This window comes from Gymnoscopelus microlampas (assembly GCF_963454915.1).
Source record: "Gymnoscopelus microlampas genome assembly, chromosome: 14".
Classification (NCBI taxonomy): Eukaryota; Metazoa; Chordata; class Actinopteri; order Myctophiformes; family Myctophidae; genus Gymnoscopelus; species Gymnoscopelus microlampas.
Genome location: NC_139951.1, coordinates 43,516,576 through 43,539,888, shown reverse-complemented (window position 1 = coordinate 43,539,888; position 23,313 = coordinate 43,516,576). Strand labels below are relative to the sequence as shown.

Here is a 23,313-nt window from a genome sequence, read left to right as displayed (position 1 = left end):
ATGAATGTGTCGTGACTTGTGAGGCACACATATTCTATCATAATAATAATAATCTTCTATTTTTACTTACAAAAACGGTTTGAAAACATTTTGGAAACTTTTTTAGAAAACTTGTAAAATCCTGACAAAATGTGCCAGACAACAGAAAAGTGTTGCTGGAAGAAATGTGAGTGTGACTACACCTCCATCACAGTAGATCAAATACGTCTCTCTTTCTCTCTCTGTCTCTAGCCGAAGATCGTAGAATTCGCAGATCTACAAGCTCAGAAGGCGTTGCTGTCCACAACCTGTTGTGAGCTTGCAGACCTGCTGTTTTCGATGCCGTTTCACAATAAACGCTGTTGCACAATAAATCATGCGGTAGTCTCTCTCTCTCTCTCTCTGAGTGAACGCGAACATGATTCACAGGAATCAGATCTCAGTACATGTTGACACTGGGGGCCGATGCATACATATGTCTGGGCTTGTTTCTTGTACGACACACCGTCTGGTAAGTTAGGCTACTAATCCTTAAAATCAAATCAAGTTACAAAATGTGTGTTTATATGGACCACATCAAAGTATAGCAAATTATGGGTGCATAATGACGTATCGTGCATAATGATGGAATATCTACAATCAGTGGTGGACAGTAAGTAAATGTACTTGAGTACTGTACTTAAGTACAGATTCTGAGGATCTGTACTTTACTTCCAAGACAAATATTTTACTTTTACTCAAGTACATTTCTAGGAATGAGTAAAGTACTGAGAACTTTTAGGTTGGCTGTTTCTTTTTTCCACATGCTGCTCTCACACTAGGGTGTTTCTGGCTTCCCCCTCCGCTCGCCTCTTTGTTACATCGTGTATGCATGTATAGGAGTAAAAGTATTTAGTTCTGGTTCCTCAGTCATTTCTATTTTCGTTTTTATAGTGTTTCCGCAGGCTTTGTGTAACGTAATGGTTCTACAAGCAAGCACATCAGTACAGGTGGTTTCAGAGAGTTACTTCTCTGAAACAAGAGTTAAGGTCCTATAAATTCAATGTTTTTGAGAAAACATTACAGCAATTCATTGATATTCAAATTAAGAAATGTACTTCTACTTTTACTTGTACTTTAAGTATTTTTTTTAAAGCATGTAGAGCAAAAAAAAAATGTGACATGAGCTCTACTTAAAGAGGCACTATGTAACCTTTTTAATGAATACAATGTAATTTTGTCCAATCTGTATGGAAGAGTATGTTAATACAATATAACTTATACAATTGTGGCGGTTATATTTTGTCTCCTTGCTCTTCTATTGAGACAGTTAGATTGTGTCAAAGGTCATGTCTCACCTAGACACAGGATCTGACATGAATTTTGACCAGATGTGATAGTATAGGAAATCAAAGGTTGTTTGTGTGGAGACCAAACAAGTCGACTTGTCTCTGTGCCATCTTGTTTTGACAGGGTGAAGTTTGCCGCTGTGCAGGTCGGCGTCATCTTGTTTTGACAAGGTGTAGTTAACGGTTGTGCGTGTGGGTACATATGAAACATCCTCTGCTCTCATGAGAGCAGAGGATGTGGTCATAAAGAAGGCTGTATGTCATGTCTAGCACTGAGAAATGACGTAACCACATGCCTTGCAAACAACACCTGCCTCTCTGCAACCACCATCTTTGCAGGCATGGATGCCGATTTATGTTGAGTGGGTAGGGTACTACAACAAGTCACACATCAACCAAGTTGTAACCCGTTAATCAGAAATACCTGATGAATGTCAGTTGGCAATAAAATACGCTTTTGCTGTAAGTGAAGACAGTGTGCACGATCACCATTCTTTCCTGTCTCATGCACTGGCTGCCTGCTCCTACGCACCTGTCCCAGTAGGTGTGCGAAAGGACCTCTTTTTCCCCCATAAATTTCAAGTCATACAATTTGATTATTGGCTGATGATGAAACCATAACTGGCATAAGGACTTTGCAGATTACAAGGAGAGAGTTTGAATGACAGAAATCTGTTCACAATAACACACGGTATCAGAGCGGGTACATCATACATGCTGTGCACGTTACAAAGCATCACAATAGTCATCCGACCGACACATTTCCTGTGGGTGCTCGGCTTTCTCCTTGGGTGCTCGGGCTCCCCAGCACCCACAGGAGGTCTGCACAAACATACACTGAACAGAGAGAATGCTCTGTTTTCTATGCCAACTGTATGCAAGAATGAGCATGTAAGGTATTGTATCATACATACAGTATCACCAGATGTTAAATATGATCTGGTGGGGAAAAAAGTGTAATCACTGTAATCAAAACGCCCTTATGACAGTTACTTTATTTATTCAATGTATTGGTTTATTTTTTAGAACAGATGGCCTCAGTTTAAAGTTAGCTCCATGTCCTAATCTTTGAAGCTGAATGTTATTGTTTGTATCTTGACAAAAAGGTCACAGTTGATGGTCCTGCATCTGAGAATTTGTACCAAATAGAATTTATTTATCACCAAAGTACATTAATGCAATATAATTAATGTGATCTGAGTGCAGCTTTGTCAGCGATGTGTCACTCATGTGTGATTCCTGTTATTTCCTCCTGAGAAAATAATAATCTTTTGAGGCACAGGGGTTCACGCTGGTCCCAGTGGTGGACGAAGTACTCAACCCCTGTACTTGAGTAAAAGTACAGATACTAATTGTCAAATTTACTCCACTAAGTAAAAGTAGCTCAGTCAAAAATGTTACTCAAGTAAAAGTACAAAAGTAATTGCTTTTAAATATACTTAAGTATTCAAAAGTAAATGCTTTTAAAATGCAAGTAAAAGTACGAGTGGATATATATATCTATATATCTATATATCTCTCTCTCTCTCTCTTTCTATATATATATATATATATATATATATATATCAGACAGGTGAGATGAGGCCGCACACTCCAATGATGTGTGCACAACGCGTTTCGCCTTTTGGCTTCGTCAGGTGCACGAAGCCAAAAGGCGAAACGCGTTGTGCACAAATAAAAGCAATGAAAATATAAAAGTCCATCTCATCATTGGAGTGTGCGGCCTCATCTCACCTGTCTGATACATTACCTGCTTACCCGGGCCAGCACCTCCTCCATTCCAGAAGTGCACAGGAATTGCTCATTTGTATCTCTCATATATATATATATATATATATATATATATATATATATATATATATATATATATATATATATATATATATATATATATATAGTATATGGTTTGTCTTTGGTAAAAACAGTAAGCATTTGAAAAAGTTATTCTATGTCTGTGTGTGCGTTTTTCATAACATGGACTTCGTAACATGCACAGGTTTTTGCACCTGGATGTCATATTTCCGCTTTTATGTAGATCATCTCTCTATCTTAGCTGATAGAGAGAGGAAGCAGGGACCCCATACTGTATATTCTTATTTTTTAGAATGCTTTCCATTCCGTCATACAGAAACGTGAATGGTGTGTGCATTGTGGTCTTGCCAATGCAAGACCACAATGCCACAAGAACTTTAACATTCTGTTCACAACCCACTGAACCCAGACATCGTCATTGAAATTGTCAACCAGCTCAGTGCAGTTTTGGAGAAGTAAAAACTCCTGACTAGATATAACTTCGACACACATGCGTGAGAATACTGTTCCGTGTGAACCTCAGAATGGTGAAGTAGGGGGCAGGGTGCTCTTCACAGCTTCTTCACAGCTTTCATGACATCTGACAATTCAGCACTAATGTCTTTGGCAACGTTACGAGTGACTCCCTAGTCCATACATGAGCAACTGGTGGCCCGGGGGCCACATGCGGCCCCCACCTTCACTTAATGTGGCCCACAGGTTAATATCGGAATACTGATATATTATTGATTTCAGCTGTTATGATTCCAAACATGCAAACATGACCCGCTTTAATTACTTCAGTCTATATTAGAAGCTTAATGACTAGTATTAAAATTCTATTATCTTTTTTTATGTCCAATGTATTTGTATTTAAGTTCATAAAGTTAACATAAGCATAACTAAATGCATTAGAAAATTTGAAAAATCTGAATTCAAAAATAGCAAAAATATCAGATCTACAAGCTCAAAACGCATCGCACTGCGACACGTTTTGAGCTTGTAGATCTGCTACTTTTGCTACTTTTATGTGACATAGAATATGGCCCGACAGTATATGCAATGTGGCCCTCTGGAGTGAGTGTGGAAATATAGTGGCCCTCTCCATCATCAAAGTTGTTAACCTGTAACCTGTGTAGCATGCAGTTTAACCTGTGACCTGTGCTCACATACTGTAGGAGCCAACCAGTGCTTGAGCACTTGCCTGTTTGTTTTCACAGGAGAAATTGCCCTTCTCTTATTTAAATATCAATCTTGCTGAACCACAGTTGCTCTCCACCCTGCTCTCATTCAATACAATGTAGGTTAGGTGGCTTTGTTTGAAAACTCTTTTAGTTTTAGTTGAGTATAAAAGGCATAGCAAAAATAGCAAAGGAAATGCTTTCTCAGTTTCTCAGACATATGTGGCTGTGAAGTGTGGTTTACATTTAGACTATGCAAGTAACACTCAAAAGTGTGAACTTGCTACAGTAGGTTCTGTTGACAGGCTTTTTATTAGGGCTTATCTATGAATCATTATCGTTCATATTTGTAATTATATGAAGTGTGTACACTTTTACTAGACTGCCTATATTGTTTAACTTATCTGTTGCCTAAATTGCTACTGTCCTTCACACCAACACGGTCTCACTGGGTTGGGGGTATAGTTGGGTAGTCTTACTTACAATTTATATTTGCTAATAGTATGTTGAATTATACTATACAAATATTTTACTTTTACTCGAGTACATTTGTAGGAAGGCTGTAAAGTACTGAGTACTTTTAGGTTGGCCGTTTATTTTTTCTTCCCTAAAATGCAATTTTAGGGAAGGCCACACTTCTGCTCTCACACTAGCCGTGTTCCTGGCTTCCCCCTCCGCTCGCCTCTTTGTTACATCTTGTATGGTACTATAGGAGTAAAAGTATTTAGTTCTGGTTCCTTAGTAGTTTCTATGTTTTTATAGGTGTTTTTGCAGGCTTTATAAGAGTTACAAGGTAGGCTACTATAAATCAATTGTGAAAACATTACAGCAATTCATTGATATAAAAATTAAGATATGTGTTTTGGCATTAATGACGCTTTCTGACAAACCATAAATCATTTGACTAGACCTTTCCAGCAGACAGAGAACTCAGAAAAAGGAACTGAAATCTCAGTACATGTGTGTACCATACATGGAACTGGATTGACTAGAGCTCTCTCATCATTATTCTACTGTAAGTATTAATTTTGTCTAATCAGCAAGAACTGCACGTGATGGTGAAGAAAGAGAACTTGGAAAGACACTTGCGGTCAAACCACACGTCATTTGACTGGACATTTCCAGCAGACAGAGAACTGAGAAAAATAAATAAACTAACAAACTGAAAGATCTCATGCCCAATGAAACAGTTAGGGCAAAGAGGGGGCCCTTCTGTTCTAACCTTCTTGAATTAGCACTCACTCACGACAAACGCATCTGTGTTTGTTGTGAGCTTGTAGATGGTTTTATCCTTTTTTCCGAAAATATATAAACACACACACACACACACACACACACACACACACACACACACACACACACACACACACACACACACACACACACACACACACACACACACACACACACACACACACACACACACACACACACACACACGTATGTATGTATGTGTATGTATGTATGTATAATAAGGTCTGGTAGCAGAAACATTTTCTGTATGACTTACATGATTGTTAATATTGTCAATTTGTACTGCTATTTTGTGTTTCTCACCATCAGTAGGCCTAAATGTCCACTTATAGACAAGATATCAAAATCGAAAGGCTAAATTGCTATGAAACTTGCTGAGCACATTCATGTGTTAATCGTTTGAGTGATGCCATGATCTTGTCTCTGGTGCCACCCTCAGGCCAAAGAGTCAACTTCACACACAAGATATCTCATAATCGAATTATTGTAATCTATTAATGTCATGTACATTGTGTGTGTTTCCTGTAGGCTACAATGTTTTCCAAATGGAGGAAATGACAGCAGAGAGAGAGAGAGCTGACAGCGGCAACTAAGGAGATAGCTACACTTTGCAGAACGAGATTCAAACCACCGGCACGCCAGCAGGTGAATTATGATACAAATGTCAAGAAAGTATATCCTATATAATTAATTTCATGGCAAGTATACTATTTTCTCACAAGTGTTTTTGATTCATTCATGGAGATATGATGAGTATGAGTACAATCAAATATTTTGGATGGTTACAGGGTTTTTGTTTACAAACATTGGCCTATACTGGGTATGTGCACATATTAATTTCCACAGTACATAAACAAGAAAGAGACGTTTAACGATGCTTGTGTGTGTACCCTTGCAATACACTTAAAGGACTACTTCACCCATTTTCAATCTATCTTCATATAATTGGTCCTCACTTATGCTCATTTATATGGTATTTTTTTTGTCTACTCACTCTGTGTGTACTTTAGTAGTCAGAAATGTAAACAGCACATGATGGTACAGTAAGAAAAAAGGTAACAGTGTTGAATCTCTATGGCTCTATGACCTATGTATACCGTATATGTCTATGTAGATCACACATGGGCAACATAAGGCAAAAGAAAAAAAACATACCCCCCAAAAAACATCTCCAAACTAAAAAGCAGCATTATGTAGATGGTTTTGAGGGAAATACATTTATCTTGACTATCTGCTTTCTATATTCCATCCGTAATGCACTCGAATGTAAAATGTTTATAATGTGACACAGTCTGCCTTGGGTCCATTTACAACATAATGCAACAGGTTTTATAATGTGAGTGATACAGTACAGCTGTAAAAACAAAAAAACTAAACGCAGTTGACCCTATTGTAAAATAGTCTGTCAACAACAAATTCATGCAATTTTAACATAAATCAACACTACGGTATGTGTTTCACATTTCATTTCAATTGTCCAATGTGTGGACAATTGTGTCCAATGTGTGGACAATATTATATTATCCTTTGTTTGTACCAGGAATCAACCATGGCGACATCTGAGAATCATATCTTGAGAGCACTGGAGAAGCTGGGACCCGAGGAGTTTGAGGGTTTCAAATGGCATCTGAGACTACCTGTTAACTTTAAAACCCTCCACCTCAAGCCGCTCAAAAAAAGTAAAATGGAGAACACTGAAAGAAAAGACATTGCTGATCTGATCATGCAGAATTACCCCGGTAATGAAGATAAGATAATGGTGAAAATGCTGGAGGAGATCGAGAGGAAGGATCTACTGGAGATGTTTCAAAACAAAGGTAGGTGACGTCTGTGTGTGTGTGTGTGTGTGTGTGTGTGTGTGTGTGTGTGTGTGTGTGTGTGTGTGTGTGTGCGTGTGTGTGTTTATACATATATACATATATATATATATATTAAGATATCTTATTTGAAGACGGGGCATTCAAGTGGTGCAGGGGTAAAGTACCTGACCACCACTGCGGAATCTAGGGGTTTGATTCGACCGTGGTGCACCTGGCTTGCCGAGTGTACAAACACATTTGGCCGTGTTCATAGGAGGGATGCTGGACGGGGAGGGTGATCCTTGTCACTGCAAGTACCTGTAGTACTGCGGGCTGGGGCGGCATGTCAGTGGGGAGCGTTAAACGGGAGGAGTAGGACAGAGGCACACACTGGCAGATGAGCCATTAGGGTACAACTGTAGTGGCTGGCAGGGGAGTAATTAATTGGCATAACAACGAAAGTGGGAGAAAACAATGGGTAAAAATAATTGGTTACTCTAAATGTACTAAAATAAATAAGGTGAAGAGGGCTTCCATGTTCTCAACGTTACTGAAAGAGATGGAAGTCAAGTCACAGACCAGCTGGGGACGATAGAGTAGATGGGGATTAGTAATGGTTCCTTCTTACTGTAGAGACATAAAGGAACTGAAGGAGATGGAGAGAACTATCGGAGGAATAGCAGAACAAAGGACATTGGGCATTATGACGTTGTTTCCGCCTAGAACGAATTAACTCCTTTTTCAAATCCATCACTTGATTGCCAAAAACGAGTTAACTCGTTTTTCAAATTTTTACACTTTTAAAAATTTGACCCAAAGACCAAGGAGATATGATTTTTCGAAGATCTAGACTCCTATCCACTTCCTTGTTAACTTAAAACTTATGTATCTCGGCTCCTGAGTACTTTTTTTTTCAATGAAAAATCTCATGGCATAAAACTGCAAAAAATCTGAAATAATTCAGGCATTGAATGTGTTACAAAAAGCTGTCAAGGTGAAAGCAAACAATGTTTTCTCCAACAGGACTGATTGATGTAAGGATTCTGTTATTTGGAAAGTGTGGGTCCAGGAAGAGTTCAGCAGGAAACACCATTCTGGGAGAAAATGTTTTTACAGCAGGTCAGAGGTCAGCGCGCTGTGAGGTAAAACATGGTGAAGCAGCAGGGAGACGTCTCACAGTGGTGGACTCACCAGGCTGGCTCTACACTAGTCAACTACAGGACATTTCAGAAATGGATAAACTGGAGATCCAGAAAAGTGTGTGTCTCTGTCCTCCTGGACCACATGCTGTTCTTTTGTTGGTTCCTCTTGATGATGCATTCACCAAAGCACAGAGAGTAGCAATAGAGGAACACATGACACTTCTGTCACAGAGCGTATGGACTCACACTATAGTACTGTTCACATGCGGAGACCTACTGGGAGACACTAGCATTGAGCAACACATTGAGAGTGAGGGGGAAGATCTCCGCTGGCTTGTTCACAAATGTGGGAACAGGTATCATGTCTTCAACAATCAGAAGAAGGATGACACTCAGGTCACAGAGCTGTTGGAGAAGATCGAGGAGATGGTGGTAGGAAACAGAGGTGGACATTATGAAGTTGATGGAGATGTTGCAGAGAAGCTGTCAGTGAGAAGGACCACCATAAGGGAACGTGTCGAGACATTCAGGACCAGGACACACAGACAAAGAACTGCTCTGAAAGCTCTGTTTGAAGGTGATGTTTATCAAATATGTCTGTCTGTCTGTCTGTCTGTCTGTCTCTCTGTCTGTCTGTCTGTCTGTCTGTCTTAGTATTACTATGACAAATAATACAACAACAGAACAGAGAGAAGAAGCATCATAACACAGCAGTAAAGCAGCTACTCATAATGAAACAGTTGTGCGTTCATTTGTATTGTATATTCTCAATGTGGTAACACTTGTGCATTCAGGCTCTAAATAGTCAAATTGGTGTTAAGTGAACTAAAGTTAGTTCCCTTGTGTCTGTCAGGAGAACATCAGCGTCTACCAGATGTGAGGGTGATATTGGTTGATGGACAGCAGAATGACAGGAGCATAGCTGAAGATATCATATTGCAGAAAGTTGCATTTAGAGAACCTATGGAAAAGGTGAGTAATGTATGAATTTTATGCTAAAATGAATGACCCCTAAGTAAACAATGAAGAGATCAAATATACATGTTTTCTGGTGATATTGTGAATGTATTTGTGACCAATGTGTCCAATGATCTGTCAGTGATCAATACACACAGATATTCTCTCTAAAATGAAGGAAATAAATGTAATAAAAAGAACAGTAATACTAATGAAGGTTTTGCTTAAAACGTTGATTGATTATTGATTATTACGACTAACATACAGTAAACCTCATATTCCAGGAGTTTAAAACCCAGACTAAACTGACAGAATGTGTCAGACAACAGGGACTAGTTGCTGAAAGAAATGTGAGTGTGGTGAACTGTCCAGACTGGTCGACTACACCTCCATCACAGAAGATCAAAGATATCCTTCTACAAGGTGTGACTCTGTGTTCCCCTGGACCCCACGCTGTCCTGTTGAATGTTTCTGTCAGGTCCAGTTTCTCTGAAGCTGACCGGAGATCAGTGGAGGAACACATGGAGCTGCTGGGGGACAGAGTCTGGAGACACACTCTGATTCTGTTCACATGGGGACGGTGGCTGGGAGGGAGACGTGTTGAGAGGTACATAGAGTCTGAAGGAGAACCTCTGAAGTGGCTCCTGGAAAAATGTGGCTACAGGTACCATGTTCTAGACTCCTCCGAATGCAACATTTCAGAGGTAACAGAGCTGACGGAGAAAATCGAAGAAATGGTGACAAGGAACAGAGGACACTTTCGACCTTTAGACTCAAAAGAAGACAGGTCTGTCAGAGACACAGGACTCTTCAGGGTGAGAGATGAGACAAGACAGAAGACACTATTTGAAAGACTGAACGGAAAGCAAACATTTACTGTTGAACAATGGAACAGCCTAGAAAAAGAATGGGAGAAGAGAGAGCAGGGATGGAAGAGGAGTGAGGAGGAGTGGAGGAGGAGAGAGGATGAAGGGAGGATGAGGGAGGAGGAAGGGAGGATGAGAGAGGAGGAATGGAGGAGGAGAGAGGAGGAAATGATAGAGAGGATGTTGAAGTTCATGGTGAGAAGGAAGGGAAGTAGCATGGACCAAGCAGCACCAAGTAGTGAGTATCAATATAATTGAACTGCCAACAGAATGTGATCGCTCTGAATGTGGATAATATTTAACACTTGAAAAACAGCGACCTAGACTTTAATATCCTTCTTTCAGTGATAATACATTCACAAAACCTTTGCCAGTGGGTCTGTGTGTATGTCTGTCCTGAGCGTAACTCGGGCGCTGTCTGACTGATAGATGACATCAAACTTGGCATGTGTGCCGGCAATCACCCGGGGGTGTGCACTGCCGAATGGGAATTTGGTCAGACCAACGGTTGTCGAGAACCCAAAAAATATGGATGTCTCTCTGTCCACGGGTCTGTGGATGATGCACTGAATCTGTGTGTCATGTGGGGGGTGTAGGCGCCGGCTTCCCTGATTGGCCAATCAATCAGCTTCATGGTTGGACTGCTGTGTCACTATTAGTGGCAGCGTGCACGATAGAACTCTGCACCTGTCTCCCATTTACTGTACGCCCATGTACGTCATCAACGCGAGATCAGCAGTTTGTGATGACATCATGACGATCAGGGTTATCTAAATTTTAGGTCGATTTGGTCATAATTCAGGCATTAGTAGGCTAGTGCTTCCGAACAGAATCGTAGCGGCAGCTACTGTCTGTATGAGGAAATATTTAGTGGTACCATATTATGGTAGTGGGTACCACAATGGGTACTCTGACAACAACTACAACGGGTATTGCATAAACAGGTGGGGCTTCCATTCCCAACTTGCTTCGTTCCCGACTTGCATTGTCCCAAGTAGGCTGGTACCCGTTTATAAATCACTCATTAATCGTAATATCTAATATTATTAGTACAGCGACAACAGGTACCACACTGGTACTCTAACAGGTAGTACTCTCACAACAGGTACAATGTTTATTGCATAACTGGTTGAGGCATGCATGCATTCCCAATTTGCATCGTTTCCAAATGACATAATTCTAGACTTGCAAAGTTCTAGTAGCTTAAAATGAACTGAAAGTAGAATATTAACACTAGGTATGTATTATTAGTAGTATTATTGCAATATTATTATTGCTATTAATAATAATAACTTGGAGGTCAGTATATTTAGTCTATTGACATTACTATGATGAAATTGATGACATCAGAGATGTCCATATATGGGCACAAAAGGGACCAGCCAGATAGACAGATTCAGAAATCTCTGTATATGTGCATAAAAGGGACTCAGAGAGACAGACCGACACGCTGACAGATATAGAGATGTTTGGATTCTCGGTTCTGGACAACCGCTTGTCCGAACGACTTCTCAGTCAGCACAAGATACCCCTGGCCCTGGGTCCTCGCCGATACACACGTCAAGTCTGAAGTCAATGGACCCTTCGCTAAACCCCACCCCAAAAGCGATTGTCCAATGCCAGCTTAGCAACCGTTGTTAGCCTGGCATAGGTCTGGCAAGCTTTCGTCACCTGCCATAGCTGTCAATGTTATTTTGCCCACACACACACAATCATTTGCAACATAATAGCAAGAATAGGAATACCACGATAACGCAATGGTGACTATGAACCAGCAACAGATTCCACGTACCCAAAACCGTTGGAGGGTTCCTTTCCCAAGCTGAAATCTGCGCTTAAACTGCAAGGCTTCATGGCTGTGTTGTTGAACACATACACAGCTTGACGTCGGGAAAGTTACACGACTCACTCGCCCAGGTGGTGATACTAATCACAGTAATCGTAACAAAATTCAGAATCACAGCGCTGCCTGTTTCGGATTCCGCACGTTAAAGTATGTTCATTAATTTGTTCGTCTATTTATTAACTGCTACTGTAGTCTTACCCTGCGGTACTTCAACCTGGTGTTTGCACTTTCTCCATTTACGGTCCGTACATCTATATAAACGTTCAGATTTAAAATATAAATTGCTTACCCTATGGCCACGGATGTTAAAATTATGCATGGGACTCTCAAAAGTACCTGTATATTCTGTATTGTTCAATAAAAAGCATTTTAATCCAATCGGTGGCCATTTTCTCATAGAGTTATAATGTATCAGAGTGCAATACACCTACCAACCGATAGGGTCGCTTAGTTGAAAGCATATGGAGAAAATGGTCACTGATCAGATTAAAATGCTTTTTATTGAACAATACGGATGATTCAGGTACTTTTGAGAGCCCGTACATAAATGTAACATCCGTGGCCATGGGATAAGCACTTTAAATTTGAAATATGAACGTTTCTGTAGATGTACGGGCCGTATATGGAGAAAGTGCAAACACCAGGTTGAAGTTCATCCATGACAGGCGAGACAGACCGTTGTGTATCCATGGCTATTACTCCCTCTAACATTTCCCATGTTTTTAGTTTATTGAAATAATGTCATGCACATTTGTCCAGTGCAAAAAAAGTAGCCTACTGCAGGCCTTGTTGACTAGATTTAGAAGAGATTTTGAAGCTATTGCTGCTGAAATTATTGATTATTTTTAAGGGGAAAAGCCGTCATTTAACATGCAAGTCAATGGGTGAGAAGCAGAGTTTGCCAGGCCTGGGTGTGACTAACTCGCACCACCAGTCACAGAGTGGAGTGGGTGGGGCTTAGCGAAGGGTCCATTGATCGGACAGTTCTCTAGTTATGTGTGACAAACACACACCCACACCCACACACACAAACTCATTCCATGCATTTATAGATAACTACTACTACTACTGATGATGATGATAAATGACCAGTTGCAGTTCTTTCTTCTTGTACTATTACAGTATCATTCAAAATGTGTTGTTGTCTGTTGTCTTATGTTCCAGTGAGTGGTGGAACACCATCTGAAACAGGAATTCCATACCTCTCGCGACGTGACATGGTTTCTGATTGGCTGCTGAAGGGACATGCTGGACCAGGTGAATCCACTGACCATCCCCTACCTGCTAAGAGAATAAACTGAACAATAACACAAACAACCACCAAAAGGTGTAGTTGGGCAAGGTTTCAGACCAAATACATCCCCCCTGACTTCCTTTATAAAATTAAAAATATTATAATTGGCGTTGATCACATCGGTGGTTTGCAAGATCGCACGCACGCACGCACGCACGCACACACGCACACACACCTGACGAACACCACGGCGTGGGCATTTCAATTATAATAGTTAGATGAGTTGCAGTTCTTTCTTCTTGTATTGTATTGGTAAATGTGTTGTTGTCTGTCTTGTGTTCCAGTGTGTGCACCATCTGAAGCAGATAGTTCAGACCTCAGGACCCCTGAAAAGGTGGGTGATTGGGGGCCACAGAGCAAAGCATCGAGACAAGATTCAGAACGTATGTCACACGCTTCCAGCTTGAGGAGTCTGATAGAGCTTTTATAGATTAAACATTAGTTTGACAACAATCACACCCATTTTCTTCAGGATGTAACACCATCAGGGAGGCTCACACACATTTACATTCTTATGTCTTTACCTTACATTTTATATCATGCATGATCATTGTAAGAACACAGATGTTTTTGTTCTTAATCTTTATTCATCCCCTCAATTATAATTGATATTTGATTATTTCTTTCCTCCATGGTTATTATTTGTAACAGGAATGTTATAATTATTTTCTTTCTTGAATGTTGATCAAATCCAGCTGGGTTTGGTTTCATTCTTGGTTTAATCTCTCAGGATAAAATTGTGTTGATGAAAAAAATATGTATATGTATTGACATGTATTGTACTGTCTATGGTAATAAATAATAATGATTTGTTTGAGCAGAGATCAGCATTTTTCTCTGTATTCATATTAACACATTTCTATATTTTTGGTGCAGTGTTAAAACAATATATTTTTTACATGTGTTTGAGCAGAGATGATGTTTCTCTGTGTATTATAATAATAACATATCTACATTTTTATGTTTATTTTAAGGGACTACTTTGCATGTCAGAACACACTATTGCAGGTGCTACTAGGTGCTGCGTATTGGTCTGTATGTACAGTATGTGTGTCCATTTGGATTTGACCAATAAAGAACCATAGAACTGAGTTCCCAAGCTTCTCCAGTGTTTTTGTTCATAATATAGTTTAAATAGGCCACATACACAACAGTGTACATAATAGTTAAAGGTTCAAGTTTGATTTTGACATGGCAATGTCAGCTATAGTGACTAAAGGAGCTTCTTTCTTATAGCATCTATCTATACTTTTATAGACTTTTTAAAAAATGAATAAAATGCAATTTTGTCCAATCTGTATGGTAGAGTATGTTAATACAACTAGACCATACCCGGTCGACGCATCCGTGGGGGGATATGCGCACATGATCTGGCAACCCGGGAGCCAGTTCGTCCCATAGCTGGGCAGCCCCGTAACCATGGCGACAGTGTTTGAAACAAAAACGCTAATAAGAAGCTGAGATTTGATGAAATCGAAAAACGGGCTTCACAGTTAAGTTCAGATGGTAATGGTCAATGGCTGTGTGCGAAATCAGAGCAATTGCTCCAGCCAGTGAGGAGAACTGGGTAGCTTCACCTACTCACCCACTCACTCACCACTACAGACAGAGGTTACTAGAATTATAGTAGGATATAACTTATGTGGTTGTATTTTGTCTCCCTGCTCTTCTATTGAGACATTTAGATTGTGTCAAAGGTCATGTCTCACATAGACACAGGATCTGACACAAAGTTTGACCTGATGGTCAATATTCAATGTATCCCCTGAGCAAGCAGGCAGGCTCTATTATCTCAATGTTAAAAATGTCAGCACTTGCGCAGGAAAACGGGTTCAAATCCAGGGTAGAAGAGGAAAGTTACATAGTGCTGTTTTAATCACCTTTATCTACAAAGGAAAATGCAGCATGCAAAAACGTGCCATTACTTTCTTTGTTATTAATGTCTGCATGTTTCAGATGTGAATGTAAACTATCTCTACAGTACCTGCCGATGCTTGGTTGTGTTGCTGCTCTACTGGTATCCTGTATAGAAGAACACAGGAAGCAGTGTTTGGAGAACATTAAAATCATGGTTGTGTTGCTGCTGGTACTAGTACAATGGTTCTCAACCTGTGGGTTCACATGATGGGGGGTGGGGAGATGACATTAAAGTGTTAAAGTGACAATTTAAGGACTAATAATAATAATTATTGAACACTCACGCGAAATACATGTCTAACTGGATGTCTTCAGGTGTGGATGTAGATCAGTCAGTAGAACTAGTTGTTCTGATGTTTTCTGCTAAATGTTTTGATTGCTGCTGGACTGTAGCGATCAAATACATATTCTTATATATTAAATATGATTAATTAAATTATAGAAATACATACTTCATCAAACTGGAACCAGATACTGGTTACCTCATGACCTCACTGTAAACCCTTTAGATAATTTACAATCAGCACAACAACAACAAAGCTTCGACATAATGCAAATCAAAACCTTCCTACGACCTAAAGATGAATTATGAATGACAGAGGATACACAACATTGTTGAATATCTGGGGTGAAATGCAAGTTTTAAGCCCCAAACACAATGTCACCTGCAAACCTGCACACTGAGAACCGAAGCAGAGGTAACAAAATGAGTCAAACGTACACATACTGGGGGAGGGAGTCTGGGAGATTGGTGGGTTATTGCTCTGAGTCTAATGATCATTACAATGTCCTGATGTAAAATAAATAGTTCGAAAGATGAAAAAGAAGAAAAAATAAAGGTTGCTATGTATATGGAAATCAAAATATGTTTTAAATTAAAATATATTGTATTTTTATGTGGTGTCATAATTAAACGTTATGTCAAAATATATAGTCCCTGTAGTGACTATATCAACTGAAAAGGCTCGGTATAAAGGATAGATAGACTATATCATGGGATCATGTATAATGTATTGGATTCTGGGGTTTGATTCCTCCACAGTACAGTGGGGTGAAGAAAAAGCCCCTCTGTCCCTACATTAATCAGAATGTTTTCTTGCAAATAATTGAACAATTTCATTATTCGTTACATGGACTGTCCAGCAGGGGAAGGCAGTGTTTATTTTTTATTTGATATATCCAACTAATTTAGTAGTTGCATAGACTTTGGTTTGACAAGAAACAGCCCTTCTCTCCCAACATTACTCAGTATGTTTTATATGTTCCTTTCCTACTTACATGGACTGTCAAAGTCCAGCAGAGGGAGGCAGTGTTATATTTTTTATTTAAGAGCTGTAACTTCTTACCAGTGATGGGAGAGTAGATTATGTACAACACAGTCATCACACAATCCTTCATGTTAAAGGAATAGAAAACACTGGGTGAAAAAGGTGATATACCTGGATACGTGGGCAAGGCATACACCCACCAAACATAAATGATTGGTGGAAGTATTTCAATGAATGCGGGAGAGGACTGTTTACCTAAAAATGCCTTTAAGATACCTGGATATGCGTCTCTCTTTTCTCTGCTAGGGAATCTCCCTTACATATGTAAATTAGAGGTTTGTTCAAACAATGGGAGGTGTGGGGTTCAGAGTGGGGGGGGGGGGGGCTCAGAGAGAGAGAGAGAGAGAGAGAGAGAGAGAGAGAGAGAGAGAGAAACAGTGAACCAAAGTTGCATTGTGACATTCAAGGAAAAGCTAATACAAATATTAAAAAAAAAAAAAGTGTTCTTAGGTCTTGCATAGGTGAGCAGTGTTAGTTTACAGAAAGGACATACTAATAAAGCATGACACAAACACACACACACACACACACACACACACACACACACACACACACACACACACACACACACAGAGAGAGATCAGAGTGCAGTCTTGGGGCAAATATTGTACTTTTACTCCACTACAATTATTTGAAAACTTTAGCTACTAGTTACTTTGCAGATATAAATGATTACATTATAAAACATACATTAACCACTTTAGCCTTATTTTATACCTAGGCTATTTGAAAATAGCCGATCTACAAGCTCACAACGCGTCGTGTTGTGAGCTTGTAGATCGGCTATTTTCAAACATTTTAGTACTTGAACACATTTTGATACCAATACTTTTGTACTTTTACCAAGTACGTTTAAGGGTCATTAAATGGTTAAAATTATATCACAAACAAGGCTTACTTTATGTGTGTTTTCGTGTGTATTTTGGGGGGTAGAGATTTACATGCAGGCACAACATTTGCATGAAAGGTGTTGATGGGTTCAGTGGCCCTATTGTCTCAGGTCTCTCAGACAATAGGAGCTCCACCTCTATCACCATATTAACCACTTTAGCCCTATTTTATACATAGGCTATTTGAAAATAGCCAATCTACAAGCTTGTAGATCTGCCATTTTCAAACATTTTAATACTTTCACTTTTGGTACTTTAAGTATATTTTGATGCCAATACTTTTTTTAAACTTTTACTCAAGTAACATTTTGAACACAGGCCTTTTACTTGTTTTATTATGTTTATATTTTGTTTGTATTTTTATATTGTGGTATTGCTACTTTTATTTAAGTAAAATAACTGAGTACTTCTGCCATCACTGCCAAAAATACAGGTTACCACCAGTCATGTGGTTAATAAACTATTTAGTTTGTTTTCTAGTCTAGGCCCAGTAGTGCTCAAAAGAACAAAATGTAATGGACTTTTCTTGTAACAAGTAAGAGCATTTCTACATTACACTATTGATACTTTTACTTAAGTATAAAATGTCAGTTCTTTTTTTGTGCTTGTTGTTTAGTGCAAAGCATTAGTACCTCTACATAGTAACGTTTAACTTGTTAAAACTAACTAAACTAAGTAAATAGTTTATTTCCAATCTTTCTCTCTCTCTCTCTCTCTCTCTCTCTCTCTCTGACTGCCAACATTTAACATGCACATTCAAATGGTGGGGAGGGGAACATTTGTGTCTATCCAATCAGATGTGTCCAAACAGAGTTTTCAAACATTTGAACTGTTTGGGCGGTTGGGTGAATTCATTCTTCTCAACCATGTACTGCTGGCCTGTTGGTGTTTTTGGACTAGCTTTGTAAATGGTAAGCTGCTATTTTATCTAATTGTAAATCATTAGTAGGTTATACTGTTTATTGTATTTACTTTGATCAGTTCTCTACAGTCTGTTTGATCAGTTGTAGGCTAGTGTTCCTTTACCTGTATGAGTTCAGATTGTTTTAAAACATGTGGCCTAGTCAAGTAGCTAGTCAATTCATATGCCATGATTTAATTTGTCAGCATAATGCAGTATAGTAAAATACACAGACTTTATACATTTTAGTAACTAAAGTTGGATTGCTTTGTAGTTTGTCTTTACTGTGGCTATATTGAATACAACGGCAAAGCATTGCTTCATCCCACTAACCCCTAAAATGATATTTGCAGGGAGAATTCCATTGATTTCCCCACTGTTGACGAGGAAGTTTTATAAGGTACTACACACCCACACTCTTCATTTAACTTTTTTTTGTGCACTCCTGTTTCAGTTGAAGTTTTCTGAGTTGTAATTGCTGTTATATTATTTTACAGTTGTTGGCACCCAGCGGTACATGTGTGAGGACCTTTCGGAGTTTTAACAGGTAATCTCCAGAATAAATTGCAATTTGCAGGACAATGGCTTGGTTTTCAGCAGAAGATTCAGCAGACAGTCAGCAGGCAATACACACACACACACACACACACACACACACACACACACACACACACACACACACACACACACACACACACACACACACACAGTAGTGTGGTAGAGTGTGGTAATTGTATTAACATTGTTGTGTTCCGGTTTCAGTGGTTTTGTGGTTTAATTGTAATTCTTTTTTTCTTCTTCTGTTTTTCTTCAAGGTTTCAAGGACTGCCATTTTGGATCTTCAGCCCTCCAGCAGTCCAAAGTTCAGGAGATCATCTCCAAAAAGGACACAGAGCAACTCCAAAGATGGACTTCCATTTTGGATCTTCAGCCCTCCAGCAGGAAGAAGTTCACAAGATCATCTCCAGGACCTTGTACCAAACGCTGTGTTCTCCAGGACCCAATGCTTGACGACAAAGAGCTTGAGGACTATGTTTTTAGTGCAAACATTTTAACTCAAATCTTTGCTTCTGGGGTCCCTGGAACAAAATATATTTCTTTATTTTCTGTATTTCTTCCTGTGGATTATACCAGGGACACATGACTTGGATTTAGCTCTTCCTTGGACCCAGCCACCGTGGATTACATGAGTAGCCTACAAGTGACTTTGTTTTCATTTTCCCGCTATTTTTCTTTGCTCTTCTTCATGTCACTAATTGCTGACTATATGTCAGTCTATGTGGATTATGCGGTCGACACACACTGACATTTTGCACCGTAATCCTGTGTATAACGCACTGACTTTTAACTTTTTTTTCCAAGCACCTTAACTAACGTCCATAAGTATATCATGCACAGTATACATTGCTGCTATGTTCATGCACATATCTTATCTCAGGTACTAGTGTGAGTATATAGACACAAATTTCACCCACTTTTTTTTAATTAAACCTGTGATGTGACAATAAACCTGATTCTGATTCAGAATATTTGAATATATATTTTTTAGAGTGAACATTTTTAACTCAAATCTTTGCTTCTGGGTCCCTGGAACAAAATACTTTTCTTTGAAACAGTTTACCTTATCTGTGTGCTCCTGTTCCATTGTTTTGTATACATTTATTTTTCTTGATCAATAAACATAATTACATGAGTTCTGCCTATGTGTTTTTCTATATTGTTTGTGTGTGTGGATATATATATATATATATATATATATATATATATATATATATACATATATATATATATACATATATATATATATATATATATATATATATATATATATATATATATATATATATATATATATATATATATATATATATATATATATATAAATTAGTGCAGGTAGTGGGGGGGAACTATAAACCACCCCTCCCATTGGGGGTGGGGGGGGGGGGACAAGCCACAGCCCCTGGGGGGGGGGGGGGGGGGGGGGGGGGCTTTAAACACCCTTCCCACTGAGGGGGGGGGGGGGGGGTATAAACTAGGGGGTTTATACAAGAATTAGCATGCAGAATGTGGGGTGGGTGGGTGGGGTTATAAGCCACAGCTTCCAATCAAATGTAGTTTTCTGCACATGCTCAGAAGTGGTTGGGGTGGAAGGGTGAGAGGGGTGGGAGGGGTGGGTGTGTGAGGTCCTTGCTGGCAGACATGCAAATGAAGGTCTCAGAAATGGTACATACACCTGAATATGTGGGAGGTATGTGGGAGGTGGTACATTAATGAATGAGGGCAGCATACACACACATACTCCCTTAAGTATCAGGGGTATGCCTGAGGGATACCCTCCCAAAATCATTGCTTTTCACCCAGTGAAATGTGTTGTATATTTTCTTTGGATGCTGGCTTGCAAAAATATCCTACTTGAAGCTGCAAAGTGGACATTGGACTTGAACGGGTAATGTTGTATCAATGTTGCAACATAGTCCAATTTGAGCTACCGCTGCTGAGCTTGTATGGTTTTAAAATGCTGCTTTTATTGTTAAAACTCAGGTCAAGTATTGAGAAACAACTTTGTACTTTCTGCTTAAATGAGCTAAAGCCTTATGGCTTTTCTCTGCTTGTTCCCAGACAGATTCCCTTTCCTCTGGGTGTCTGCACCCAAGCAGACATAATAATGTTAGTTTGAGGATTAGAGGCACACAACTTTAAAACATTGTGTATACTGTACATACACTACATAGCCTACTGTAGTCCACTTTAGATCAATGGTTCCCGACCTCTTCAGGTACCCCTGTCCTACTTATAATTCAGTCTATGGGACATCCTAGTTTAGTTATAGTTTATTTTACCGTTATTTACACTATTTACAATTTTGGCATTTAGCAGACGTTCTTAATCCAGAGTGATTTAAGCAAGGTAAACACGAGGTAATACATCAAATGCATAGAAAAAGTAATAATCTAGTATCATAGGTAAACCAAGACCCTATCATCAGTCTAAACAGTATAATATAAAAAAAAATCTATAATCTGTACATTGAAACTATACACTTTTTTTTTAATCTATCTTTTATTGGTGAAACAGGTGGTACAGAGAAAGAAAGGATGGTTTCTTTCTCTGTACCACCTAACTATACACACTATAGGATGCCAGGTCAACAAATGAACCTGGCATCTGTCTACATAACATGCTATAGACCCCTTAACAGACGACGTCACACTGATGAGAACCAGTATGCGTGCAACCAGTATGCGCGCAATGAAACCCATTCTATCAGGTCTCGCTAGGACGCGCCTCACTAGCCAACACACAAGAGGGGGTTGGGGTGTGCTGAAACCAGCGCACCCCGAAACAACAGGTTGGAAATTGATTGCGTGAAACAATCACCTGTGCGTCCAGTCTAAATGTTAGTAAACAAATATGGTCTATATAAATTACATTTTATAGCTAAAGGCTCAAATTTATACAGGTGACATACAAGATACAAGATCTCTTTTACGAGGGAGCCCTGTTCAGGGTAGTTCAGGTACCTAGTGGTCCTATAGAACCAGATGATATCTGCAGAGTCTCTCCGCAAAGCGGACCTTATCTGAGGGTCAGAAAACCCACCTCTACAGACTGTGTCCCTCAACCATGAGCCTACTATTCAGTCACCCGTCCCTCTACCCCTGTGGTTGCCAAATGTTTTGTGCCACCTGATTCCAAGATAGGCCTATACCTGTATTCATTAAAAAAATCTAAAATCACTGCTATGGACCTGCTATTTTTTATATTTAAAAGAAGGACACAATAGGGATGCCAGGTTGAAAATGGTTAAATATATATTACATGTTTAGGGTATAGAACTTGAGTGTGCACAAATAACTATTAATAGTAAATAAAATCTAATATTCATAATTTTCTGTATAGTTGTACATATTGGACTACTAAGAATGTGTGGTTTCCACAAAATCCCAAGCACACCTGAACTTACCATCTTTGTGTCTGCACTAATCTCTGTTACTTAGAAATTGCTTTTATATTTCATGTTTGTTTTTAATGGCTGTGAAGCACTTTGTAAACCTGTTTTTGAAAGGTCCTATTTGAATTATCATTAAAATGACTTTGTAGCATATCCATGTCCTTCTAGCGCTCCAATTCCTTCACCACAGACAATATCATGCTGTTAACCACCAACTCCTACCCCGATATCTACTTAATTTCCCTCAGGGGTTTACCAGATCCCATCCTTTTTTCCCTCTACACCAAATCTCTTAGCTGAAAAAAAAAATCTACAAGCTCACAACGTGTCGTGTTGTGATGCGTTGTGAGCTTGTAGATCTGTTATTTTCACAGAATGTTTGCCCTTTTTTGCTGAATGTTCACCTATTTTGACATGCCCTGAAGAGGGGTGCTACGGTTCATATGGTCAATGTTAAAGGTAGGGTAAGTGATATTTTTGGGTTAAAACAAAAAGTATTTTTTTTAAAGGTTAAAGCACTATATTCTGATAGTAATCATTGCTATAAAGTGTTTGTTCAGTAACAGGAGTCTCCCCGTCTCTCCAGCTCTTTAATAAACAGAAAATACATTTTCTGGTAGGTGTCAAAATCTCAGGCAATCAGGAGAAAGTACCCATTTTAAGCTTCATTTGTATAGTGTTCCAGTTCTAATTTTGCCTGCTCATTTCTTAGTGTCATCACTTCCAATTTCACTTGTTTAATCTATATCCTGATTGAGTTCTCTATCCTAATTGGATACAATTGGAAATAAAACTGAAACTGGAACGAAAATGCATTTTCTGTTTTATAAAGAGCTGGAGAGACATGGAGACTCCTTATATGGACAGGACACTCTATAGTAACGAGCA

General features: G+C 39.1%; 1 protein-coding gene across 2 annotated transcripts; it reads left to right on the top strand.

Annotated features, from left to right (window-relative positions):
• Positions 1-405: 405 nt before the first annotated feature.
• Positions 406-14,361, top strand: LOC311059922 (GTPase IMAP family member 8-like). Of its 2 annotated transcripts, none has more exons than XM_084078041.1 (8): positions 406-490; positions 6,062-6,178; positions 7,074-7,350; positions 8,356-9,051; positions 9,328-9,446; positions 9,716-10,532; positions 13,308-13,400; positions 13,722-14,361. In XM_084078041.1, exons 3-8 carry the CDS (start codon positions 7,083-7,085, stop codon positions 13,865-13,867), a joined length of 2,139 nt encoding a protein of 712 aa, XP_083934167.1. In that variant the 5' UTR covers positions 406-490; positions 6,062-6,178; positions 7,074-7,082; the 3' UTR covers positions 13,868-14,361. The 2 variants fall into 2 exon arrangements, with proteins under 2 accessions (XP_083934167.1, XP_083934166.1); XM_084078040.1 differs by having other exon boundaries at positions 9,716-10,535.
• The last annotated feature ends 8,952 nt before the right edge of the window (positions 14,362-23,313 follow it).

What these genes read in the sequence shown, in the direction of transcription:
- LOC311059922 (XM_084078040.1), top strand. Translation starts at nt 7,083, where the DNA reads ATGGCGACATCTGAGAATCATATCTTGAGAGCACTGGAGAAGCTGGGA. An exon ending in TCTGAAAGCTCTGTTTGAAG is followed by an intron (nt 9,052 to 9,327) that starts GTGATGTTTATC and finishes TGTGTCTGTCAG; the next exon opens with GAGAACATCAGCGTCTACCA. An exon ending in GGACCAAGCAGCACCAAGTA is followed by an intron (nt 10,536 to 13,307) that starts GTGAGTATCAAT and finishes CTTATGTTCCAG; the next exon opens with TGAGTGGTGGAACACCATCT.